This window comes from Oikopleura dioica, chromosome 1 (assembly GCF_907165135.1).
Source record: "Oikopleura dioica chromosome 1, OKI2018_I68_1.0, whole genome shotgun sequence".
Lineage (NCBI taxonomy): Eukaryota > Metazoa > Chordata > Appendicularia > Copelata > Oikopleuridae > Oikopleura > Oikopleura dioica.
Window position 1 is genome coordinate 9,285,905 of NC_137291.1, and position 27,079 is coordinate 9,312,983.

At 38.7% G+C, this 27,079-nt stretch overlaps 2 protein-coding genes and 1 long non-coding RNA gene across 3 annotated transcripts; 1 reads left to right on the top strand and 2 right to left on the bottom strand.

The window, feature by feature from the left end:
• Window positions 1-9: 9 nt before the first annotated feature.
• LOC145712005 (uncharacterized) lies at window positions 10-20,333 on the bottom strand. The gene is made up of 6 exons (XM_081789692.1): window positions 20,157-20,333; window positions 17,761-18,081; window positions 16,874-17,116; window positions 11,788-11,839; window positions 97-204; window positions 10-38 (listed from the first exon to the last, which is right to left on the bottom strand). The coding sequence occupies exons 1-6, from the start codon at window positions 20,331-20,333 to the stop codon at window positions 10-12; spliced, it is 930 nt and encodes a 309-aa protein (XP_081645818.1).
• LOC145701581 (mitochondrial enolase superfamily member 1-like) lies at window positions 2,246-9,822 on the top strand. The gene is made up of 16 exons (XM_081778795.1): window positions 2,246-2,340; window positions 2,519-2,625; window positions 2,669-2,714; window positions 2,764-2,812; window positions 2,921-2,984; window positions 3,032-3,110; window positions 3,437-3,514; window positions 3,655-3,746; window positions 7,092-7,164; window positions 7,216-7,307; window positions 7,472-7,528; window positions 7,747-7,819; window positions 8,137-8,174; window positions 8,314-8,389; window positions 9,172-9,253; window positions 9,621-9,822. The coding sequence occupies exons 2-16, from the start codon at window positions 2,536-2,538 to the stop codon at window positions 9,805-9,807; spliced, it is 1,176 nt and encodes a 391-aa protein (XP_081634921.1). The 5' UTR covers window positions 2,246-2,340; window positions 2,519-2,535; the 3' UTR covers window positions 9,808-9,822.
• A 4,097-nt stretch (window positions 20,334-24,430) lies between the features above and the next one.
• On the bottom strand, window positions 24,431-26,162 carry LOC145695332 (uncharacterized). Its single transcript, XR_014133694.1, has 3 exons — window positions 25,867-26,162; window positions 24,870-25,181; window positions 24,431-24,655 (listed from the first exon to the last, which is right to left on the bottom strand). It is a non-coding gene; the product is annotated as an uncharacterized LOC145695332 (long non-coding RNA).
• Between the last annotated feature and the right edge of the window lie 917 nt (window positions 26,163-27,079).

The window sequence follows — 27,079 nt, forward strand, 5'->3', positions numbered from 1 at the left end:
AAATGATTTTTAATGATGAATGAAGTTTTGAAAAAAGGCTAATAAAACCGTAAAGTAACAAACTTCTTTAAATTAAAATTAAAAAAAAAATCTTACAAACTCCATCCCTGAGCGGCTTGTTGGTGATTTGAGCACCCTTCGCCATCTTCGCTGGTTTCTTGATAATCTGAGTCTCTTCAAGAACGATTTTCTGTCCTTTGCCGCCTGGAAAAAAGAAATGTTAGTGAAAAAAATAACGTGCGATTGTGCGGCCCGGTTGTCTTTTGAATGAACGAAGGGAGAAATTCAGAAAGCTCAAAACAGAGGCGGGTAGTAATTACGCGAATAAACAAGAAAGTCGAACGGGATAGTCCAAAGTGGTGATTATTGTTGAGAACTCTTTGTACGGTTCCGATTCGGTGTTGGTTGCTTTTTTGACTGACTAAGAAGGGTAAAATAAGGGTTTTATGGCGATTTAAAAACGAGTCAGTACGCGTGGCAAATAGATTAAGGATGGCAGCAACGAATTTCCGCCAAAAAATCATCAGTTATCCAGAAGAAGCTTCGACGAAAAAATCCGCGTGGCAAAATTTTATTTTCAAAATTTCAAAACCTTGATTTTTAACTCGCTGCGAGGATCCAATTTTCCACCTGGATCGAATCAAATTGAGTGCGGTCAAACCCAACACCTGTAAAATTATAACCCGCACCGTAAATAACGGTGAATTATTTCCACTGATTCTTGTTCAATCTGTTACCAAGCATTAAATCTTTATAACTTGTAGTTTTTGATCTTGTAATTTTTTGTATGCAAAACCAGAAATTGAGAGACGTGGCCATTTCGGAAAAGTGTTCGAACGAGAGGGATTAAATTGAGCAGATTTAGATCTAATGCGATTCTGAAATTTCTAGCGCTAAATTCGACCTCAGCAAGCGTGTTTGACGGGGGCTACGTAATAATCTGTTTTAACCATGCCAAGTGTTAGACAAGTCTAATCCTTTATGTTCTACTTGCTTCAATAATAACGCTAGAATATGAAATGAGCTGAAAGAATCAGAGTCTTTTTTAGAAATGGGAAATTGCAAGATCAAAATCGCAAGGTTTTATCGACGTGTATGAACATGCACCGGCGTCGTTCGATTTGATGTCTTTTCACACATTTCTTTGCTTAGCCAATTGAAAATTGCATTATCTTTGAATTCCATTCACATTCTATTCAATAATAGACAAGCTAAAAACAAGAAGAAACAGATGCGACTTGGAGAGAAAGTCAGTGGGCGCATTGTGGCCGTGAAGGTTTGATTAAATTAGAAACCATGTGTCTTATCAGATAATTATGAGTCATTAACACGAAAGAATTTATTCGAGGTCTTATTTTAATTGAAAAAGTTAAAGAAATAACCCATTTTTAAAGGCATTTTTCACCTTTTTCTGCTCGTTTTTCACAACTAAGTAGACCCATTGGCGGAGTAAATGAGCGTTAAAGTACTTGGAGTGCGAAATGCATTCAGCCGTTTTCGACTAAGAAAGCGTGTGATCCATCAACCGGTTATTTAATCGTACCCTCGTTAAATTTCAACGCACCTTGCGCTTGTGCGTTCACGTCTCCTGCTCACGTGCCGATTCGATTAATAATTTTTCGTATTTATGCTTTTTGGAGCGAGCAAATCTCGTTTCAATAAAGTTCACCCGGTTGGCGGAAAATCACCGCTTCCCGAAAAGGCGGCGAAGTAAAGAAGGAACTAAAGGCGTATTTTTTAAGGTGCGGGATATCCGCTTTCCGACGTCGTTAGAAAAGCACGGGAGTGACGCTACAGGGTCACAGATCGGCAGGAGCGATTTGACCACCGCCCTTGCGAAATTATGCAAAATGAGAAGTCCCCGAAAATGAGAGTCGTTGATTACATAGCAACTTAACCACGTTTTGAGCGAAAAACAGAAATTAGACGTTTGACAAATAATAAGAAATATTCTTTTAAAAGCAACTACTTCATAACTTGTTGTTTCAGGGAGAAAAGCTGAGAAACAGTAGATAAAATTCTAGTGAAAATGAGGTCTATTTAAAATTTTCGAAAATTTAAATTAAGGGTGTGGTAAGTAGTTTACATTAGAATTAAGCGCGTGGTCGAGAATCCCATGCTCGTGGCTCCTTCTGACAGCCTCTTTGGTTTAAAAAAGGGATCATCATTGTTTTCAGTAAACGCGCGCTCGCATTTCTTCTAAAACAAATACTTAAAAGGCCAAGGGTTAAAAGGTAGTATTAATTGAGTAAAACTTTACGACGCTGCTGATCTGTGTCTCAGCAATTCACGGGGATCCAGACTACTCTGCCGTGGAAGCGATTCTAGAGACGGATAAAGGTAAATACGATTTTTCGCAAAGACTTTTCGTTCGCTGAAAAAAAATCAAATTTTGTCAATTTCCTTTTTGTAAACAACCGGCCAGCTCGAAAGCCTGTTTCCGCGGTAATTAAATTCATGAACTTTTCAATTTCACCTTTGTCGAAAGCAAAATTTGATGACTTTCTATTTGAAATAGGCGATTTTGGATATGGGATGACTTTTACTTTGGGACGTGGAAACGAGATTATTGCCAAGGCAGTTGAGTCGCTCAATCCGGTCATTATTGGATGGGATATCCGAGAGGTAAGATTCATCCCTTTTCTTGAGCGGTTCACTTCCGATTCAGGTCTTCGCGAATTTCGGTGTTTATTGGAAGAAGATTGTGTGCGAAGGTAACAGTCACGTGTCAAGAAAGAAAGTGACTAATTATTGAAATTCTAGAGCAAATTCGATGGGTTGGGCCGGAAAAGGGAGTCATTCACATGGCCGCAGCTTGAGTTCGAAAATATCGATTTACATAAACTTCTCTTAGAGAAAAGCAAGAAGTTGTTTCTTTTGAAATTTTTGTAATATAAATTTTTTTCGAATTCAAATATTTAGCCGCTTTGATCAACGCCCTCTGGGATCTATGGGCTCGTTTAGAAGGAAAGCCCGTGTGGAAGGTGACGTCAAAAAGTGATATTTCCAAAGAAGTAGAAAAATATTTCAGCTGGTGAGCGATATGACGCCCGATGAAATTATCAGCCTCCTTGACTTTGGATGGTTGACTGACGAGCTCACCGTACAAGGTTGAAATTACGGCACGAATACAATTGGATTATAGGCGGGATGAACATAATCCGGAAATGTCTAGCCCGGCAGCCCACGTTGATCATAATAAATGAGCGGTTTAATAATATCTCCTGGTCAAAATTACTTCCTTAATTTGATAGACAGTCAAAGTGATCACGTGCACATCAGGAACATCCCCGGAAAAATTCTGATATTTCATTGAAACCACGGGGTTATCTAAATATTATGCAGAGATCCAAGAGTAGTTTCTAGTGGGCAAGCCTTGCAAATTTGTATATATAAATCCGACCGAGCGCTTGATTTGTATTTTTGAGAAATTCAGAGGCGAAGGAGATTCTGGAAAAACGCGCAGATAGCAAGGAAGAACGTGAGGCAGAGCTGTTACGAGAGGGTTATCCAGGTATTTCTTGCTTTTTATTTCTCGCGATATCCTCCCGTGCGTATAATCGCCCGAGTTAATTGGCTCTTATTGAACAAATTTTCGCGGCGTATCTTTCTGTTATGGTGGTAAGGGAGGGCGTCATTAATGAGCACGTTAAGCTTATCAAACTGCTGGCTGGATCAACTATGAGGAGAAATATTTGCGGCACCGTTTGCGGACGGCGCAGGAGCAGGGATGGACACGCTTTAAGGTACTTATTAAAGAGAATTTCAGAGTGTACCATGGATAAAAGAATAGCCCGGCCAATAAGCCTCCATTACTTTAATTTTAATGAATTCTTAATATTACGCGAAAAAAGACACTGAGGTTAATCCAAAATAAACCCATAATTCTTCTGCCTCGCGCGTTTCTTTCCGGTGGTGCTACCACTGACCTCGAATCCCGAGTAATGTCTAATCTTTCTTGAGCCACTCAGCTTTGCCATCAATTAAAACGGATTATCAATCCAGTTGAACATACGCAGCTAGCGGCGTTATTATGATAACGTCTCCAGCGTTGTAATTATAAATCTCCTCGCTATAGTTTTTCATTTCCCAAGACGTGAGAAAGAAAAACATTTCTAAATCTTGATTTCACAAGGATTTCGAAAAGAACTTGAACGCTGTGGATTATTTCGCCGTAAGCCACGTAATCCAATAAAAGTCGATCCTCGGATAAAAATCGGAAACAAGGTCAAATGCTCGATGTTATTTAGAAAACTAGCGCCGCGGACAAACACAATTTTAAACGCAAATTAACGCTACTCATATGTTTCAAGCCACGCCCGGTCGGGCCAAAACGAGATTCTAGCGCCTTGAGAAAACTCCAATAATTTGACAGAATCATCGTTAATTAGCCCTAGTTGAACCCGGCTTCATCTGCCTTTCTGCTCAAAGCCGCGCGCAGCTTCTCAAAATCAATAGTACAGACGACTCGCACAATTTGGCCCTTTTTTGTTTTTGCGATATGTCGAAAAAGGGCCGAATTGTGCGGGTCCGAATTGTGCGACTTCCGAAAATATCCTTTTTTAGCCCCGGCTGATTAACTGTCAGTTGACGTTATTTTTGCTAGTTTTAAGAATATTGACCTCATTTGAGGTTGATCGACCTTTGAACGCAAATATGTAGGTTAGAAAAATGACATTTGTTGACATTTGACTGTTGACATTTGACATTTCATCATGTCGATGTGAAAGCTGAACGTTTTTCCTTTCCATAGATATAAGTAAGAAATGTTTATCATGACTAGAACATCGTCAAAAGGCGCTGCCTCAAATGAGGTCGATACCCGCGCAGGGGTATTAATTTTTCATCCGCGCAGGGGTAAAACACTGGTAAACTTTGTTTCACGCGTTAAAATTTGAAGTGAAAAAGTTCGAATGGATAATCACATAGGAAATGATGCTCCTTTCCCACTGACTCGTTCCTTTTTCACTCAAATTGAGTCGAAACGCCGATCATCGCCGAACATTCGAAGTGTTGGTCATGTGAAGTTGTAGGTGATAAGAAAGCCTGTCCTTGATAGATTTCAGTTCGTTCATATTTTCGAAATCAGCAAAACACGCACACTCATTCATTCTTATCCGGGATAAGTTATCCCCATGGCTGTCGATTTCGAGTCCTTCGAAATAACTCGTGATTTTTTAGGGTAACCCGCGGGTTTTTTAACGGGCTACTCGCGCGGAGATCCGTACGAGTAGAATCGGGTAATCAATTAACGGGTAATCGCGAGCTACTCGCAAAAATTTTGCCTAAATAGAAGAAATTTCTATAAGACTCGAAATTTATAGCCATGCTTATCCTCATGTAATTTTTGTCCTATTATTAGTTTTGATGAAAAGGGTCAGCCTGACCTCTGGGGGCCAAATTGTGCGAGTTTCTAACGTTTTAGCGAAATTCGAAAAAAGGGCCGAATTGTGCGGGGCCAAATTGTGCGAGTCGTCTGTATTTCGATAATAAAGGGTGGCACGGAACCTTCAGATTGCGAAGAAGAATTCCGAAAATGCGACGCCAAGTTTAGCTTTTTGCCACAAAATGCTCTTACCAACATTTTTTCGCCGCTTCCGCGATCGTCCTTTTTTTGAAAATTGAGTAAAGCCACGATAGGTTGATTTTCTTAAACCCGTCGCGGGACACTGATGTCTATCATTAGCCACATTGAAATTAGCACCCGTTCACACTGGCAGAAGTGGTTTTCTGGACTTGCCTCTTTCTAAAACGGGCAGAAGTTGAGTTCTTGAGAACTCGACACGTTTAAGTTTCAACTCAAGCTTCGATCTCAATAAGTTATTGTCAATAATAACTTATTGACAATAATAACTTATTGACAATAACCGCCAACACTTGAAGCTGAAACGAGATATCTAAATTGTTGATAAGCCATTGAAATAGTTGAACTTGAACAAAGACAAAATCGACGAGCCGCTTGCGGCTTTGAGATAACTCAAAGTAAAGCCGCGCTTTTGGCGGCTCAAAATTAATCTTTCCTCATTAAGGGAACTACCCTCGATTTCCCCGATTGTAGCTAGGCGGCTAGAAATTCTTGTGAAATAATTCTTGTTGCGAAAATTGATGAAAAATCATATTTAATCACATCTATACCGACTAACGTACTTGGAAATCGCGAGAGTCAGTTTTTAGAACCTCTTTTTTGAAGCAAACATATGCTCCTATCAAAGTTCTAACCATCTCTGAGAGCACCAACTCACCGACCAAAGACCATGTTCCAACCCATGTAGAGCTCTTTTTTTACGAAGGAGCGGATTTACGATTCAATTTAATTTTGGTAAATTGGTCAACCGGATGCGCATAAACTTATATTTCTAAAGTTGAACTTCCTCGCGAAGACTTCTTTATCCAATTCAAGGGAAACGAAAACAGATAATTCGCAATGAAACACAAATAAAACCTATTTTGTTGAAAACACTCGATGGACTCTTGAATCAACGCGCTTACATAAAAGAAAGACAAGAGAGTTGTTTCCATTCGTAATATTTATGCAATTTCGCGAAATGGGAAATCTAAAAATTGGCTTTCTTTCGCGACTTCGCTCCTTCCGTTTCTATTCTTCTCTTTAGAAAAATTGCTAAAAAGCCTCTTCTGATAATTTCAAATTACGGCTAGAGATGACGACATATCTGGTGGTCGAGAAACGGCTTGTGGTTTTTGTTCGTTACCAAACGGCGGCTGTATAAAATCCGATTCTAAGGACTAAATGCACTTATCGCGCTGTTTCTTCGATTCTCGCGACCTCGAGAAAACTAAGTACCGACTTTCACATTGCCGCTTAGACTTGTTCAAAGCCAATTTGTGGGAAGGTAAACGGTAATGCGCGAGCCGCAAATGACAAGGACTGTGTTTTTTGCGTTACGGTGCAGTGCGTGCATATCATAAACTCAGAATGCTAGAATTCCCGGCTTGTGAAAGTTTTTAGGAAGTGGCGTTCACGTGTCTTTTCTTTACTTTTTTGGATAAAAAATCAAGAAAATCGAGAAGCCGCTTGCGGCTTCGAGATTCTACAAGGAATATGCCGCGCTTGGCTTAGCTTAATTTTTTAGGCAAAAGTCGGAAGCATGAAACCGGAAGATGACTACAGGCGAATCAAGACGGTGCGCGAAGAAATCGGGCCCGGTAACTGCCAAACACGTGGTAACAAAGATCAATGATTGTTTTCTTCACTAGATGGCATTTTGATGATCGATGCGAACCAGCGCTGGGATGTGCAAGAGGCGATCGATCGAGTCAACGCGCTGGCGGAATTTCGACCCCTGTGGGTGAGTAAAAACGCTTATCAAGTAATTTTGGTTTTGAGAATTTCCGGATTCGGAAATTCAGAAATCTGAGCTTGGGAAAAATTGAATTCACGTTGCATTTTTTGAATTCCTGCAATTTCCGAATTCCAGCGCTAGAATCATGTCCCGTAGCTTTCTTTCTTTAGATCGAAGAGCCGACCAAAGATGACGATGTTCTTGGACATGCTAAGGGAGGGTTCAAAGCTTTCTTCTTTCAATAATTCAAGAATTTTGCTTGAAAGAAAAATAAGTCAAGCTTGCTCTTGAAATCGCTTTCATTTTAAAACGCTCATAATAATCGACAATTTGTCCCGCTTGTCACCGGGTTTTTCTTTTTCCTTATCTTTGCGAAAATTCACAAAACTTAGATTTCGATTGCCAGAGCCAAAATGCTGAGCATTTCCTGAACCTTGAAAAAAAGATTGCCAAAGCACTGGAGCCACTTGGAATCGCTGTCGCTACTGGAGAGCAATGTCAAAATCGAATTATATTCAAGTGACGGTTTCACGGGGCCGAGGAACTTGAGAATGTCTTCGATTTTGAAATTTTTAAAAAGGAGTTCTGATGGATTCAGAATTCAGGTCAGAGCTCAAGTAACGATTTGAAACAGTATTTTTTCATTAAAATCGTAATTTATAACAACTTTCATTTTTGTAAAAGCATCTCAGATGCTGCATCTGGCTTGATCCTTAGTCCTTGTTTTTTCGAGTATAACACGCGTATGCTCTGTATAAACCCGGATTCGACCCTCAGTTAAATGTTGTTTACTAAACAAAATTCAAAAGCTCAAAAACGTGAAACCCCGATCCACAGCAGCTCATGGCTGCCAAAGCTCTTCATTACGTTCAGGTGAGTGAGGTCACGTGGAGTGTTTGAGGCCCCGTTGACACGCGAAATTCGCGACTCAATAAGCGATCGCTCTGAATCAGCTGAGTGACGGTTGAAAATGTCATTATCGAAATTGACAAATCTACTTTCGAGCTTTTAGATCGATAGTTGTCGTGTGGCTGGACTCAACGAAATTATACTCATCTTACTTTTGGCGGCGAAATTTAATTTGCCAGGTGAGGGCGCACCAGCGTTTATTGACATTTCTGACCACGTGGTGCTAGAAAATATAAGAAAAATATTCTAAAAGAGACGGAAACTGAAAGTTTTCAATACAATTTAATAATTTTTCATTTGAATTTTTTGTCAACGAGCATCAGATAGGAGCCAGAATCATCCACCGTTGACGAGAAAACATAAATTCCGATAACCTTGCGATACAAAAGAAATATCGCCTGCCCCGCTGACATAATACACAAACAGCAAGGAGAGGCTTATCGCAAGCGTAGTCCCGGTTCAAAATTTTTTATTATCTTTATCGCTCGAGTTTAAGAAAAAGAGGCTTGAGGAGTGCTGGGGCTCGGAGAAAATCCGGCAAATATCCACGACGAGCTCTCGTTCGGGCGACAAAATGAGCGCCCACTTTCGAGTACTTGGATAATGAGCCCACTTGGGCACTTTGAACTCGTCGTGAAAATCCACAAAGTGGATCAGGAAGCATTGTGTCAGCGGGAGGTGATTTCTCGGTAGCAACAACTCTAGAATTACCCAATCTGAGCGACGTTATCTCAGGCAGAATTACCGATTTACCACAAGACAAGAATGTGGCCAATCAAATTCATTTGCTAGCCCAACAGCGCCGCCGCAAAAATTCGATCTTTTCAAACAAACACTATTTAAATGACCAACAAAAGATAACAAATTTGATATCCGAAGACTCGAGATGGGCTCGTCACCCGCTGAGATCATCGATAAGCTATCTTATCAGCAGCTTTCTTATTAACGATTGAATTTCTAGTCTGTCCGCATGCGGGTGGAGTCGGACTCTGCCAAATGGTCGCCCATATCATTATGCTCGATTATATCGCGATATCAGGAAGGGCTCAATCGTATTTTTTTCGGAACACGTTAATTAAATCCATGTAGAAAAAAACAACGATAAGATGGATTACAGAGGATTATGCTCTGATAACGCCAAGATTGGAGAATCAAACAGCTCATTTAAACATGTCCTAAGGGGGCTTTTAACAGCTCGATGTTTTTGAACTTACTTTAGCTCTTTTTCTTGCCGATTCTCTTGAATTTTTAAGGTCTATTTTAGATTTTTGAAAAGCAATATTTGCTATTTTTGAAGACTAAAAGTTTCAGACGCCCTTTATCAGTATCTTATTTGATACTATTGAACTTAAGGGTATCAACTTCTAAACGCGCAAATAACCAATAATCCGAGCCTCAAAAAATAGGAGACAAAGAGGACCGCTACTGCGAGTACTCGGCTCATTTGCACGAGCATTTCGTAGACGATCTAATCATGAAAGGTCAAAACTACATGCCACCTGGTGCACCTGGCTACGGGACAAAATTTCATGAAACCTCTGCCGCCGAGTTTCTCTTCCCTGATGGCTCTTTCTGGAGAAATCACAACAAGCAATAAATGAAACCTTTGACACCTTGAAATTTTTTTCTAGCAGGAATTGAGCCTGAATAAGGAGATGCGCATAAAACGCTCAAAAAGACGAGGGCGGAAAGAATAAGTTACTCCTGCGCCTGACAGGAGCTGTCACAGTTGCATTTCTACGCAGGACATTATGACAGGATCCTGACGCGCTACTGCAAGAGAGCTTTTGACTTACTGCTGTACATAATGATTTTAGAGGCGTTTTCCAATTTCCGGACGATTGAGCTCCAAAATTCAGAAATTGAACTCTCTTGTCTAAAAATAGAGCAACCACGAGTCCTTGGGAAGGTTTATCCTCTGACGTTTCAGAGTCGGATGGACAGGTCAATCTATATTCCACTTTTTGGTTAACCCAAAATATGGTTAGCAAAGACTCAAGATCAAAGAATTAGGAACATAAACCAACTCAAACAAGAGTCGAGAAATCCGAAACAACGGAATAACTCTTCCCTCTTATTTAATTAAATTAGCGTTATTAACTCCCGCAGACGAGTATATCGTCACCACAGTTTGGTTTTGTTATCTTGGTGAACATATGCACGTTTTTTGAGGAATGCCACTGTCCTGGGCATCAGGGTGTAGAGGAGGCTTATCATTACACCGTCTTAGGCTCTTTGGAAGGGATTTGAGACATCCGGCCGCATACCCGCGAATTTTCGCCGCGGAGATTACGTTGAACAATGGATTTTAGAGGATTTTATACGAACGCGGACGTGCATCCCTCTAATCACAACTCTAAACACACTCTTTTTAGATTCTAAACCACGTGGCTTCATTAAATAATATTCGACGACCTTTGAAGAAATCTCATAATGAGTCCAACCACAAGTTGCAATAGAAGTCGTTTATGGGAGGAATGCGATCGTGAGAGGATCCACGTCGAAAATCGATTTCGGAACGAGCAGCTGGACGAGTATCTGAGGTAGTGCTGCGGTCGCGCGGGACATCACACACGAGTGCGCCGAGTCTTTCTGCACAGAATGCAAATACCAACTTTGCAGAAACCCAGAATGTGGAGCAGGAGCCTTCTACTGCCGACCACATCAACTTGCGTAAAGAAATTCTTGACTCAAGATCTTTCCAATGATAAAATTGACAAAAATTTCTATTTATTTGAAAATGATTTTTTCAAGAAAAAAAATGAAAAAAAAAATTCTGACCCAAAGTTCATAGAAACAGTTTTAGAACAGTACTAGAATTGATCCTGAAGCTAATCTCTCTAACCTTTCCTCGTGCTCTTTTCGATTAGATCTCAGCTCTGGCTCCTCTCCAGCGATTCTCTCTTTATAAGCACAGCTTTATAGAGCTCCGAGTTTGCAAAAATCTACAATTTTTTCCTTCCTCTTTTTCGTTCAATTGTTGCTTTGGTTTTTTAAAACCACAACTGGCACCCTTTCAGCAGCGAAGCTGAAACATAAGAAGCAGCACGTGGAAACGATGCCACGAGAAGATTTGGGCAAAACTTGGAGGAGCTCAGTTTGTTGAAAGCGGAAAGTTATTGAATCTCACCCGGCGGTAAATTTCACGCTGACTCAGCAGAAAAAAAGCTACTAAATCAATTGAGATCGTGGGACTCTTAAATGTAAAGTGTGGAGTCATGAGAAGTGCGAATATATTATCTTATCGTTCCAACACTTTAAATTAACATTTCTGCTTGTACAAAAATAATTTAGAACGAGAAAATGTCCAAAGAATTAATAAATCCAATCTAGCGTCTTTCCTCTTCCAATTTGACGTTTTCAAGAAAAAGTGTTTGCGAAATAAATTGCCCAGTTGAATCAGTTATTAAATTAAAAACCATCTCTTTACTGATCGACTTGTCAATTACGATTATTGTTCTTGTTCGACATCTGTGTTTTCATCGCGTTATGACTACCGTTCCTTCTAATTTTCATTACAACTGAGTTGCACCAATTGTAAATCTGGAGATTATGCTTGTTATATTTTGACACTTACTTTTTCGTTCGGTAACGGTGACAGTTTTCTTAGTCTCGACTTTCGGCGCCGTCTAAAACAAACGGTTAGTTAAGCTCACCCACGGTGTCCATTTTTTAAGCTTCGGAAATTCGAACCCCGCTGCAAATGTGAAAAGTAAACTTTAAAAAAAAGAAGAGGACAAGGATTAAACCCGATATTCAAAGGCCACGTGAGTTCTATTCCAAGAAGCCACATTTTCGAGAAAAAGATAAGAAATGATTTTCAAACGAAAAATGATTGAACAACAAAAAAATTTTTAACATGGCGGGACATCATCCTTATCGGCAGCCTTTATCTTATCAGGGTTGCTTCGGCGGCGTCGCCAGAATTCTGGAGGTAATTCCCCTCGACCACCAGTGACAGCTCAATGGGCGGGTCAACACAGTACTTGAAATATAACTTGGGGCCGGAAAATATCTCTGAAAGAATCTGGTCTCAAGAATTTGTGTTTACGTCACGGACATCATGTTACGGAGATATTTCAAATGAGCGAAGTGCATTTGTTTGCGTAATTTTAGATAGAAAAAGTCTCTTTTCAATATTTTTATGAAATTAAAAACTTTCGTCTTCAACAAAACAAATCTATAAACCGTTGACTTTAGACCACTGCTACTGCTCCTCTCATCTTTTGGGTTGAAATAATATTTTTCCGTCGGAGGGAAAAGTCTTCAAATAAGCAACTCCGCGAGTTCCCAGATGGAACTCCTTCAAACGCAGTTTTTCCAACCCTCAAGAAAATATATCGCGCTTCTGACGTCTTTCTACAAATATTTGACTCTTTCAAAGGCTCCTTAAATTTTTCCCGAAAAGAATACGTGTCTAAATTAACCGTTTTCTTTAATAAGGTACAGTTAGGTCTTTGCTTTCGAAAATATTTGGTTACGTCTTACGACGAGTGCGCAAAAATTTCGCTCGAAATCACGAGTGCCTGGACACGTGATAAGCAAGTACAGGGCCAACTCGACCCAGAACCAACTGCGAATCGTTGTTTTCTAAAGAGGAGATGGCGAAACGGAGTGCGACTTGAAAGATAAGTCGATTCTCGATAAGGGCAAGTGGCGGATTACGGCTGAAAACTGAAACGGCTCGCTAAAGCTCGTCTTGAGCCACTGAAAGTCTTAGCTTGAACACTATATCGCCAATAGAATATTCTACTCGGAGGATTATCAAAGCGATGAATCGATAGAATTCACAGTTTTTATTGAAGCTTACCCTTTTCAGAGAAAAATAGTTGGATAATTATTTCAGCAATTTTCGTCAAGCATTTTTAAAAAGCTCAACTAATGAGGTTCAAAAATGATATGAATTCGTTATTTTTTATCATAATGATCATCATCTTTAAATTGATGCTTGAATAAATTACACTCCCGGACGATCAAAATGAATTGGTCGCTCATGGAACCGGGCGCGTTTTTGAGCGTTCCTGAGCGGTCGAAAGTCGCCGTGGAGATGATAGGATTGCGGTCGGCGCCAGTCAAAGTGCTGATTTGGAAAGCCGCGCTCGGACACTTCCCCACAGTTGGGAAGGGTCTCATCGCAGCCATTTGGGCGCAGTATCGAGGCCACAAGTGTATCGCAAATCGGCATGCGTCAAGAATATCCCGAAACCATCAGAATTACGACGGCAAGTGGAATAAATCGAGACCTGTTGTTTTAGAAATCGCGACAGGGACAGGGTAAATGGCAAATGAAAAAAGTTCTTGCTACTGTTATACAATTTCTGTGGAAAAGAGACTCTACTTACACGTGAGACCACTTGAACTCAAAGATAATATACAGACAGACTCCGTAAAATGCCCTTACTCAAGTTTGATAACATCGAAAGAACAAGTAGCCCCATTCTGACTGTAGTTGCGCTCATCGACCTGTGTTAATTTCCCATGAATCATGATACTTGTCCTGAAAAGAACGCTTATCTTATTCCGAGTATCGCTCCTTAATTCCTTACTTTCAAGAGCTTATCCTTTCGTGGCCCCTTTGAACAGATTTCGACCTCCGTCCGGACCACGGCGGGAGCTTACGACCACGGTCTAAGACCAGATAAAGACAATTTAGAAGGATTTAGCATCGTGTTTGCTAAATTACTGTTTTTCTCCTCTTTTCAAGAACTCTGACGCAGGTTACCGGTTGTTTGTTGTCGCAAGAATGGCGACTGTGGCACGAGAGGTCACTCGAAATACTTGGACGAGCTTGTTTAGATATTTAGCCAAGCATTTATGTTAGCTAATCCGATCGAGACTTGAGAACAGAGTGGACTGCCAAATACGATATCATTTTGTCACAATTTATATGCAATTACGAGTTACATGATTAAGCTGTATTTTGTTTCAAAACTAAGGCACTTGAATAGACTTACAAATTGGGCTGGATAAAATTAGAGGGTTCTTCATTTTTTATGGGAAAAATGAGAGCTGAAAAAATGAACTGTTGATGCACCAGATAAAGGTTTCATAAATTAAGGGTATCACTATATAAAACTGAAACATCAAATTCATGATTTCAAGAATTGGTACCTGCAAATCTTCGATGTTTTCTCTATTTCTAGTTCTCTCGTAATATTTTAAGCAATAGAAATTTTAAAATTTGTGTCAGACACGATGTTTGGGCCGGAAAGGGATCAACACCACGTGGTTGAGCTGTCCGCTTTCATGTCAGATTTTAAGGGTGGATTACTCGCCCGTGATCGCTGGGAAAAGGTCTTTTTAGGAAAACGGTTTAACGGTAGTTTTCTAAATAAGAAAATGCGATTTCTAACTCTTCTTTTTCAAACTGTTTTGCTTTGCGGTGAGTGTAATAATGATCATTTGAAAGAGCACAAACAGTCTCACGGTCGTGAAAAGGGCGATAAGAGAATATTAGAGAGACTGGGAGAGAAAGGCTGGAACGGGGCCCGGATTTGGGACACGACAGGATTTCCTTTTTTCATGCTTTCTAAATTGGGATACATTTTTTTATGGAATTTTGGACATCAAATTTTTGGACATTTTTGCAATTTTAAGGACTTTTCTTGGGACACTTTTCAGAGGTGCCTGTATCAAATTTGGACATTTTCTGCGCCAAAATTTCAAATTTTCTGTTTTTCTGCCAGATATGAAAATTTTTCTCATCAAAAATCATACTTTTATTTGAGAAAGATAAGATTGAAGCTTGATCTCGTACCCCTAAAACTTTTTGTCTTTCGAAGAAGAATGATGCAGAGCATGATGGAGATTTTCCTCAAAAATTTTTTAACCGATTTGGATGGGACATTTTTTCGGCAGCGTGTATCAAATTTTTGGACATTTTTACGAAAATCTTGGGACAAAAAATGTCCAAAATTCCATAATTAACTGTAATTGGCTATCCGGCTAAGTTTAGCGTTGAGGGAAGGATTGGATTTTTTCACTGTTTTAAAAATAGGACTTCAAGTCTAAGCACCACAACTTCAAATTCAGCTTTATGAACTAAGAAGCAGATATTATGAAACGAATTAAATTTGAAGCTTTAAATAAACCGGAAAGTCAAAATTACGCCAAGTCCAAAACCCCCCTCTTTCCACGTGCGTGTGCCCCAAATTAACGCATGAGCTTGAATCCCATTAAGAAATGGCATTTCGAAAATTTACTTATCGGTTACAAAGAAAATCCAGTTGTGGGAAAAATAATTGCAGCCTTGGCCAACTCAGCAGACTGGCCGGTGCTATTTTTGCTAAGGAAATCCTTATCGGTCACTTTTCCGCCGCGGAGAAAACAAACCAAACGCCTCAGATGGAGCACTTGATGAAATTCGGTATCTTTTCAAGCTTGCTGAAGATTTCGAAGAACACGCCCTTAGTTCAGAAAATTGGCTTAAACTAATGAGCTTATTATAAATGGTTATTTCGTCTTTCTACACTCGTGCTTCAAACCAAATACGGTCTATCAAATTTTGAGGCTCTAAAGTTTTCTTCGCGCTGTTGGATTTCGCGAGAAATATTTCTGAGGTAAGTTTTAGAAAAAAATGAGCGGTAGCGGCGCTGGAATTTTAGGAAAGCTATTCTGCTCGACCACGTGACGAAATAACGCGGATTCCTTCCCTTTGAGAAAGGACTTGAAGGCTGAATTCTTTCAGCTCTTACTGTACTTTTTGGCGGAACATGAAGAAATTCTTTTCGGTAATTTTTTAAATAAATTTCGTTTTTGGTGCTGAATTTTTTGAAGCTTTCGCCCACATTGCCGAAAAAAGAAAAAACAAAATGTTCAAACAAACCGCAAGACTGATTTTCCACCCATTTTCTGTTCCAACAATCTGACCTGCAATTAAGGGTATCAAGAATGATAAATGCAGAAATTTCATCAATTTTAAATTTATCCATCTATCGATCCATAATTAAGGGTATCCACGATTAAAAATTGGGCGTTTATCAAACATTAACTTTATCATTATGTATACCCTTAATTTAAGGCCTCAAGTAAAAATCTACAGTAGAAAAAAAAACCAACCGCGAAACGAATCTCTATCTAAGATTTTCTCCGGAAGAGGTTCTGTAAATATTTTTGATAAAAATGAGCAGTTTTGGAAAACTTTAAAAATGAAATTAGAATATTTAGGCTGCAACGTTGTTGATGCGTAAATATTTTGCTCGTTGAAACCGCTATCGGTTTCGAAGATCATCTTGTCCGATATCTGTCCGGCTCATCGGCGATTTTGGGGAAGATGATGAGCAGATCTCACGTCATTCTGCATCCATGTTGCTGGGAAGATTTAACCCCTTCTATGCAGTTTTGTTCGAATCTGACAAAACGAGCTTTGAGCCAAAGCTATTTTGGATGTCAAAATAGCGAAGCCTGGATCATCATTTATTCGTGGAACGCGTTAAGTAACTGTATCTTCACAAAAAAGGCCATGCAAAGAATTTAACCCTTGCGCGTAACGTGGGTCATTTTTGAACTCTACACTCATTTGAATTTAAAATTAAGCAGCAGGGGAATCAACGAAGCTCTTTTTTGTTGATATCAAATTCAAATCTAAGGATTTCCACATCCGCCCCAAATCAAACGTAAGAAAACAGGGGTTACCCTTAAGCTTGTATGCATAAAAATAATACCTTCGTAACAGTTGGCAAATTGGCGGCGCTCTTCATATTTGCGAGCTTTTCGAGCGCCATTGTCTGCGGCAAAGTCAGTCGAATTTCGTTCTTTTGGACATCTTTTTCGAGCTTCTGCTGCTTTGATTCAAGCGCGACTGGAATCTTGTCATCCCTCTTTGAGCGGGGCTCGCTCTGCCATCGCTTACGGTTCAACTTTTCCTTTCGCACCGCACTGCGGGCGCGTTCTCGGCTCTCCACTTTCTGAAAGACAAAACAGTAATTATGTGATTCAATTTCAAGGCTTTCCAAAAAAGATCATTATTCGAAAATTAAAAGAGGCATTTTGCTTTCGGTAAAATTTATATTTATTATATTTAGATAAAAACTTTTTTTTCTTCAAGTTGAAATTCGACATTATTTTAATATCCAAGATAAATTCAAGATATTCGTGTTTTCTTTAGAAATATAGACTATCAAGCTACTTGAAAGTCCTTCTAACGCTAAAACTGAGTTTTAAGCTGGTTCACTTCATCATCATCCTTCAAAGTTATTTGAGCACTTAGTGGTAAGAGACAACTCTTTTTTTAAAGTCACCAGGAAATCTAATAAGCTCAACCTAACAACCATCAAATGTTTTCCTTGTTGTCGGGCCGCGAGTTGAGACCTGATCAAAGCGGAAAAGATGGACCAGAGAGAATCCTCTCATAACTGGCATTTTCCGTCACGACCACAAGAACCTTGGCCCAGAAATAATAATGCCAGGATAAGTACCGTAGGCTGGATCCTTATGCAAATGTTTTTTCGCCTGATTAAAAATGATAAGCTTCAAACTTGTTTCTAAAAGATACCACCAAAATAGATGTATATCTTTATAAATGAATATTAAGATAGAAGGCTATTCTTACCTTGATTTCATTCTTGACAATCTGCGTTCCCAAAAGAATATCCTGGCTCTTCGCTCTTCGATTCTTCTTGAGATCGTTCATAAAGCCTCCGTTCATGAGTTTTTCCAATTTCGCCCTCTCTCGTTCCATTCCGCGGCTCATGCGCCCGCTGGAAGATGATCGAAGAGAAGCCATGGAGGAAGATTTGAGGCGTTGGAGCTTTTCATCTTCGGAGGGCGAAGAGTTCTGGGAAATTGTTCGGAAAGAGTTGGTGCCGAATGAAGAGGCTGACGTAGTGAGAGCGGTCGATGAGATGCCAGAGTCGTGTGACTTCAATGAGAACTAAATAGAACAAAGGTTGACATCGAGTCGGGAAATAAATGAGAGCCACAGATATTTACCGGGCTCGGGAAACTGAATTCATGTATCTTGGAAATTCCAAAGTTATAATTTGAATTCCACAGGGCCGCGAAATTTATGTAAAATGAAGAAATGCAAATTTGTAAAAAAAAAGTTTCTGAATAAATTTCTGGTAGGAAGGGCATTATTTTCTGGGACCATAAAGAAATTATTCATTTGTTAAATTTTTATTTTTCCCGCGGAATGACACTGACGCACTCTTAAAACACTCAATACTAATGTTCCATCTATGAGCCCTAATAAAAGTTCTTCATAAGCAAATTAAGCGATAAGCATTACTATCCAGAAATGCCCTTATCAGTTAAGGCTTTTTCCTGTCAACTGCATGCATGTTTTATGCATTCAGCTTACTCACTCTTTGAATAAAATAGTCACGAGCGCGCCGTTCACACAAAGTTTTAAACGGTTATTGATTCTACAACGCAGTAAACATGAATCGCTTGAATTTCGCCACTGTTCGGCATGTCACTAACTTCTAAGTGCTTTAGAAGAAAAGTTTCTTTTCAACTTTGGTGAAATCGAGCCGGTGGAAAATCTGGTGATTCTACGAAAAGAAAGATCCTCTAGTAGCGAGGGCGGCTTTTCCAAGGCTGTTACATAAGACAGCGCTATAAGCCCCGCTCGAACTTATCGCCGTTCCGTTTTGGAGATTACAACTTCTAAAGCTCCGGCAGAGCCAAGACCTGCCCAAACTTGACTTTCTCAGGTACAATTACTGCTGATAGAATTGATAAAAGATTCGATGATATGTAAGTGGTAAAAAGCTTCTCTTTTTCAGGATTCCTGAAAATAAATTTGTACTGTCTATCTCAGGGAGTTGTCCAAATGAAAAAATCCAAATTCTGAAATATCTTTGAAGAGTTATGGTCTCTCCATTTAAAATTCTTTCTTGACTGAAGTCACTCCATATTATCACAAATTTAAGACTTATCGATGTTATTACCATATCATGTTATAAACATGAGCATCATAAAATTCTTTATGTAGTTTTCAATAACTACTTCTGACGGTCGTGTCTGAAATTTCTGGGTTTCCTTAGAAGCAAAAATAATAAACCGTTCATTTTTTCCGTAAGAAGCTTATTTCGGCACTTACGCTCGTAACAGAACGTAATTATGTCGCCCTAACTCTTATTCATGAGAAGCGTGCCTTAACAAATCCTAAGTTTAGCCGTTGTTTCATCAACTAATTCCGAGCTTGGACGACGTAAATATATTTTAACTCGTATTTACGAAGTTTGAGTTATGTAGATTTATCCATGTTTGAGGGTGGACATTACAAGATAGCGAAAAAATAAGAGAAAGTTCTATCTCGAGATCTTTTCGTAACTCCTTATCCTGGCTTGTTTCACGTTATCTTCTTATCAGTCGCTTATCAGTGTAATTATTTTGGGCGAAATTTATTTAATCAGTCCTCGAGCTACAATTTGCATTCAAGAATGATAAAATCCGACGAAAGAAGTCGAAAAAGTCGAAAATTGCGAGAAAAAAATGGTGGATTCTCGATTCTGGTTGCAAACACGTAAATTGGATTATTCGCTTTCGGCCCCTTTCTCACGTCTGGCGACTGAGCCCGCGCTCGGGTTAACGTTCTTATCAGTTCCTTAGGTTCGCCCTCGATGCATCCTCTCGTGTATTAGACTCTAATAATTAGAGAGTCGTGTTCTTTGAGGGGTTTGTTTCTAATCGGAGAAAACAATTCAATTGATGATGAAATGGGAGCTTGATGAATGAGCGCAAAAAGACCATAAATGGGATTTTTATCGGAAGAATTTATCCCAAAATTAAACATTTCTTTTGAGAAAATAAAAACAAAACACCAATTAGGATCGTAGAAATCTCAGATTATAAGTATCCTTTATTATAAGTTAACTTTAAGTTTAGAAGCCACAGATGTAGTGCTTTTATCATAAAAACAAACTGAAAGTCGATGGTAAAAATAACTTATAATTGTAAATCTACAATGTAGATGATCGCATCCACTAAAGAAGTAAATACCTTTCTGTTGGCAACTTGTCTGGTGGAATTGCCGGAATTGAACTGGTTGATTTTTTCACGGACTTGGGTCCTCAATGGCGTCTCGGCAACACGTTGTGGTTTTTGTTGCGGCTTGGGCGATTCGAAAATCGCGATTTTCTGGTTGATCTTTGACCGTGCCCTGGGAGACTGGCTCATTGCTTTTTTTCAGGTTTACACTTTGGTGCTTGGTTATGAAATCATAAAAACTGGGAGAGTTCAGGTGGCTCTACTCGACGCCCTACAAGCCCTACAACTGGCGGAATTAATAAATTCGCGTCGCTGTTTTTTGAAAAACGTCGCTCTAATTATTCTAGCGACAGCATTCTCAAAGAATAAGAACCAAATGCCCTCATTCTTTCAATAAAGCAAATAAAGTCACCTCATCCGCGCAGATTCTAAAAAAATATCTCTTATTTAGAAATTCAGGGTATCACTTTGCATTTCGTCTATTATGAAACGAAAGATAAACAACTCTCATCCCCTTAAACCCAAAAAAAAATGGAGGGCTTAAGATTCTCCCTTGAATCTGAAAGAAGTTGGATTTGAAAACTAAGATAGTTTGAGCATCAACAAATCAGTTTTTAAAAATAAAGAATCGCTTCTTTTGTTTCTAAAAATAATCATGCATCTAACTTGTCTTCAGAAAACTGTTTTTATCTTTCTAAATATTAGTCCGAAAAGTGATTCCAAAACAAGCAGTCATTCAGAAAGCCCGTTTTCTTCTTTGATTTCAACTTTTTTTATCAGTAAAATCGACTGTAGTTCCGCATCTGAATGAACTTTCAGAGAATTTTTGCGGAAGTTCCGGACAAAAAATCTGTTTCACTTTCCCTTTCGCCGCGATTTTCGTTTATAAACTGGAAGCTCATTTAGCTGGAATATTTATAAATGGCCTTGAGCACCTGGAGCAGCGGGGAGCTGCATATTCTTCTTATCGCGCTCTTTCACAAGCACCCTGTTTACGTAAAGCCCCTAATCAAGCATTCACTCTCTGGTTTCTCCGTGAGAGTGGCAGTTCTTTCTTTTTTTTTGTGTCATCTGATTACAGACTAAAGGATTTGCATTTTTGGGCGGGATTGTAAACTGCGGATTTTTGAAATAAAAAGAGACGCAGCAATTTAAAATTGCCAATTTTGTAACTTCTTGTTTACCAATGGTAGTATGGCAAAATGTTTCGGTAAAACTGCCGAAATATGGTGAGCTTATTTTCTGATTAATATTTCGGTAACAGCCGAAACTTTTTTCACTTTTTTCCACTGTTTTCACAAAAATATTTCGGCAGGCTACCGAAATCTTTTTCACTTTTAAGGTGGTTTCTAGCAATAAGATTTCGGCAACAAAAAGGCGCGAAAGATGACAGAAATCAAGGAATCTAAGTTCCCCTGACCACGGGGCTTCGCCCCTTAGGTCCTAAGATACCGGGGTCTAGTCTAGGGTTACTTAGGGTTACCTTCAGTAACCCTAACTAACCCTAGCCTATCCCCCTCGGGTAATTTGTTCCGTCATTTTTGCAGGTGCCCCCTAACCCTAACCTTTATTTTAGCAAAGTACTACGATTTCAATTTTTATCATCGGCTTCCTTCATTTTTGCAAATGAAGAATGGAGCCAGAGATGATCTTGTGAATATGAGAATAGAAAATAACTCGAGATTTTTGAGGTGAAAATTGATAAGGCACACTCATTGAATGCTTATACCAGCGCAAATCAGGATGAAAAACCTGCCGAAACTTTATTGCTCAAAAGACATCAAATTCTGATTTTTGTTTCGGCTCGTACCGAAATATTTTTCCTGAAAACGAGTCTTATTTGTATTATTCTCTCGGCTGCCTGCCGAAATATTTATCAAATTTGACCCCTTGAAAGTGATTAATATTTCGGTCGCTTTTACCGAAACATTTTTCCATACTACGCTTAAAATTCCAAAGTCCATTGTTATAAATTTTAAAATCATCAACTAGCCACGTGAAGTAATTTCACTGTCATTTTTTCGATCCTTCCCGATCTTGTCGTAAACTGTCACCTGACAAGTGCTGTGGTTTCAACCCAAACTGGGGCTGGCGTTTAACCCTTCTTGTGAATTCAGACTTTTGTCATTTTAGTGAAAGAGGTGAAAAAATGTGTAAACCGTTTCCTTTGCTGGCGTAGAGGATTTGGTCTTCTGGGACATTGATGCTTTCGTCGGAGTAATTCGAAATTTCTGACTCGGAATCGGACGAAGACGTGTAATCCGACTCAGACATGCTCATCCATTCAAGCGGAGTCCCATCGAACGCTTCTGTTTCGGAGATCAAGAGTTGCACCTTGACCCCCAACAGATTTGGGGGGAGTTGTGTCGCCATCTGTGGCAGCTAAGAACGTTTAGCTATAATTATACTCGCGTCATCTAGCTATTTTAAAGTCGCTATATTATATAGCCTATATATAAAACATTTTGATATATAAAGAGACTAAGATAAAGCCGCGCGCGGCTAGATGGATAAGTTTTTGGCAGGAAATTTTGGCGAAGTTTTGATGTCAAAATTCAAAGGACTGTTTTTGATCATCGAGAAGCCGCTTGCGGCTTTGAGTCGAATAAATGGAAGCCGCGCTTACTGCGGCTTCATTCATTGATAGCTCGAAGCCGCAATTGACTTTTCGATGATTAAAATACAGAAAAAATCCGCTAGAGGTTAGTTCTTGGATTAAAATTTCAAGCAAATCTTTGAGGTCCAAAATTATAGCTTTGAATTTTTTGAGCGCCAAAAATAGCTTATTTTTGTATTCAAAATTGTCGGATGTATTTTACAACTATACATTTTCCCAAAAATATGCCCTCATCGTGTATTTTCCGTCAAAGCCCTTGGGCTAATAATAATTTAACAATTGTGAATTTTCAGCGAAAACTACTATCGTCGAGCTCGTTACACATCACCAAAACAGACAAATTACGGTAGTGCCGCCCTTAGTAAAAAATGCCACTACGTAGTCCTCAACTTTGTAAGATCTGTTTTCTACAAATACTTTAAATGGATCATGTCTACACATCTATTACACAACTTTTTTCATTGCTCGTTTATTTTTGACGAAAGTAATTTCATTTTTTGTTTAACAAGAAATAACGCTTCATAGAATCGCGAGATCCAGTTCATTTCGATCAGTTAAATAATTTGATATTAAACATTGAGAAATTGGGAAAATGTTTGAAGAGAATTTCCAAAAGAGCTAGAACAAGTACTTTTCGCGGAAATGAAATGATCCTTTGTGGTGCGAAAAAGAGGTTTGCGGCTTATAAGAAATCTTTTTCGACTAGAATTTAAAAATTATCAGCAATATTCTAAATTAAAAGCCGCAAGCGGCTTTTTCTGTGCGAAAAAACATATTGATAAAAGCTTATTTTGCGCGTAGACTTTTTCGTTTCCACAATGAAATTCTTAATAAATTCTAATTTACGTAATACCTTGATTAATTCAACTTGATGCTCGAAATTTAGAAAAAGCACTAAGCTAGAATTTAAAGCCGCGAATTCGGCCACTATGTGAGTAGCTAACTAAGCGACTTGAGTTGGCCTCCGCTTATTGGGCGACGAAAAACAGTACTTTCTCCTATGTAGAACAAGAGGGCTAGAACGGACATCCTTGAGATAGGTAGAGTAGTGTTTGCGATAAAGGGTTCGTTTTTCGTATCGCGAAATTATGATGATGTAACGAGCCGCGCTTTAGAATATAAGCGGTAATTGAAAATTTGAGGTTCATATTTCAGAATATATATAATTTCAAGTCCATTAAGATAGCCTATTCATTCGAAATTATCATCATAAAAACGATTCTCAAATAATTTTTTTTATAAAATTTTCTTACAGTTTCTGTTTTTATTTTTCTCGGGCTAAAGATCCTTCTTTTTCTTTTTCTCTAAAATATCTTCTCAAACAATCTTCTTTAAAAATTTCTTCGTTTCTTTATCTATTTTCTGCTCTCTGTTAAAATTTCAACGCTGCTCTCTATTTAGAATAACTGTTTTGATCTCGTTTATGTTTTTTAATAATCAAAAAGAAAACAAGCAATATACTAGTAATGCAGAAAAAGAACTTCTCTCAGCTTCGTGGTATCAGCACAAATTCAGAGTTTTCATGATTCTCCTCTGATTGCTCGCGAGCGCCACCGCCGCGGATCTCAGCAAAGGCGCGGCTTCCTGTCCCTCGTGCATAACATTCCAGTACGACGAGAAGCGTAACTTGCCAACGGCGAAAATTTGATATCAACGAAGACATGTTATTTCAGCTTTTTTTGTATCTTTTATTTTGCTTCTTTTAGAAAAGAATTTAGCAGAAGTGAAATTTTTACGTGAAAGTATACACAAAGAATTTACAAAAGAAGAAAGGTGTTATTTTGCAACTTGAAAAAGGCTAGATTTGTTTCATATTTCTTGTTGGAAAATTGCGAGGTGAATTGGCGAAAAAGGAGTCGGAAGAACGGAGCTCGAAGTGACGTGAGAACGGCTTCTAAAATAAACACGTGATACGGATCCAGCTGTCAAGCAAGACTTGTGGTCGGGTAAGAATAATAAGGGCGCTTTCATGTGATGAACTCAAGATGAAATGGTGGGTATCGTGCGATAGAAAATTAATTGACTAGACGATTTAATTGTTGGTTATTTTTAGATTTGTCTGGGAAGACAATTTTCGCTTTCGAAAAAGCCGAGTCAAGTTTATATACCTGGAAAATAATGAACGATATGCATTTTGCCTATTTCTTATTTGTGAGCCTGGCAAAAGAAGTCGGCAATCTCGGCAGGTTAACACTTTCCACAATGGAATTGAGATCAAGCTTGTGCTCTGGCTCCTTGATCGCCCGGTCGATCTCGCGGAACAACGTCGTTTGCGTCATCAGATAATAAATGACCCCGACTTGAACCGCGATGATGAGAAGGAGGAAGCAAGTCCAACGTCTTCGGCGGTAGTGGAGGCCTCGGAGAAACACGCGGTAATCTTGCGAGTAGATGGGAAGGTGACTGAATCCTCGACGACCCTGAAAAATTTTTGGTACTCTTCAATGTCTCCAAATTTGAAAATTTTCTCCAAAAAAATGACGACTTATACTGATCTAAAAGAAAAAGCCGGTCTAATTTGTAGCTGGAATCAAAGAATTAGATGAAAATAGCGGGTTAATTACTCGTAAACCAATCTAATCGTCGCACCATTTCTGTACAATCGATAACAATTAAGATGATAAAAAACCATTCAATTTGCTCAAGGAAATGATTTATTCAAAGGATAATGATTTTCACATTCTGACAGATTCTTTTCAACGCCCCGTTCTGAGCAAATTTATTGTTCGGTCTAAGAACAAACATGATCTCCTTTGTCCCCTGTTACCGGAAAATTGTGTCATTAGTCCTAAAGCGAGTATAATATTTAATTTTGACATTATTTTTCATCGTTCTGGGCGTTTTATTAAAATCATAGTGCGAAAAATAAACGATTTTTGGTAATAAGAGCCCTTAAATAAGTTTTTTTTCATTTTATATTTACAAAACTTGTTGCTTGAGAAATATTTTTATAAAATTTATAACCGGAAGTGAGCTAGTTTATCGATGAAAAGGTTTTTTGATGTTCGCCCTTTTTATTTACGACTTTTGATTTCCATTTTCTTTGTTCACTTTAGTACCACTTTTTTATCACTTTCACACTCAGTAAAATTTCTCATCACTCACTTTGTCTAGTCTTCCAAGCCTGTTTCCCCAGATCATTTCTCCTCTCTTTCGTTTCAAAAAGTCAGACACTTCAAAGTGGCGTTTTTATTTGTTTTTTCTTTCTCTCTTTGTTTGAACCCCGATTTTACTCAGTAGATCTGAGCTCGTTGAAAATTTCGTTCAGATTTTCGCGATACCATTTTTCTCGGTTTCTCGGGCACTTTTTTTTCGATTTTTGATCGATAATTTTTGAGTTGGGGAAAAAGAGAGAATGAGATCGCGTTTCGATTTGCGCTCTTTACGCATCACTGATGCGGCATCAGCGGCTTTTCTCACAAAATAGTGAGCTACAGCGCTCCCTGTACTGTGCGTGTCCCTCATGTGAGCTACTACGCAAAGGGTCAGGTGCCAACACATAGACATACTATTATTTATTGGAGGGTTAAGAATTGTATATAATTACAAAGTCATGTTAATCGCTTTAATGATTTATATTTTCGTTTTATTCGGTCCGGTAAAAGTTTTACTTTTGATAATAAATTATTTTATAACTTAGCTTAATTTCATGGTACCAACTTAAAAATAAATCTTCAGTATAAGAGAAAAAAATGAAGTTTATTCTCAACCTAGAAATATCGAATATCTAGAAATACGTCACTGTATTTGTTCAATAATTAGAATTTTACGGTAAAATTTTTACCTGAATTGGGCAGCAATTTCCAACGCTTATTTCGCTCTCTTTTTCAGTTAAATTTGTGATCATCTGACTTAGGATACTTCTGCATTTAATAAAATGAGGAAAAACTAACTAAAGTTTGTCAGATTCGAGCATCTAAAAATTACGAGCAGCTGTCACCACGTCACAAATAATTATTTTCAAGGGAAACAAAGCAGAAGCATTTTTATGCGGCAATGAAAATAAATTGCTTCGATATTAAAAAGGTTTAAGTTCGTGAGTTATCCCCGATGATTCTCTAGAATCTCTAGAATAAGCATATTGTTTATGAAATTTTATCATTTCTCGGTCAGTATTGAATCGAAGGAGGTAAAGGTAAGCACGTTTTTTCTGAAAATTGGGAATAAAGCGGAATTAGATTCGCATCCGTACTCATGGCCAGGGCTGATCAAGAGGCGAGCCTTGGGTCTGGGAACTCGGAGCTACAAGGAATGGGTCAGGAATCACGGACGAATTTTCTATGATTTTCTTTCATCGATGATTTTGAATTATAATTGT

Coding starts and splice junctions, on each gene's coding strand:
- LOC145701581 (XM_081778795.1), top strand. CDS start 2,536: ATGACTTTTACTTTGGGACGTGGAAACGAGATTATTGCCAAGGCAGTT. Junction 2,813..2,920: donor GGAGTCATTCACATGGCCGC/AGCTTGAGTTCG, acceptor ATTCAAATATTT/AGCCGCTTTGATCAACGCCC. Junction 7,165..7,215: donor GCGCGAAGAAATCGGGCCCG/GTAACTGCCAAA, acceptor TTTCTTCACTAG/ATGGCATTTTGATGATCGAT.
- LOC145712005 (XM_081789692.1), bottom strand. CDS start 20,333: ATGAGCCAGTCTCCCAGGGCACGGTCAAAGATCAACCAGAAAATCGCG. Junction 205..11,787: donor CACCGTTACCGAACGAAAAA/GTAAGTGTCAAA, acceptor TCTTTTTTCCAG/GCGGCAAAGGACAGAAAATC. Junction 39..96: donor GCCGCTCAGGGATGGAGTTT/GTAAGATTTTTT, acceptor CGGTTTTATTAG/CCTTTTTTCAAAACTTCATT.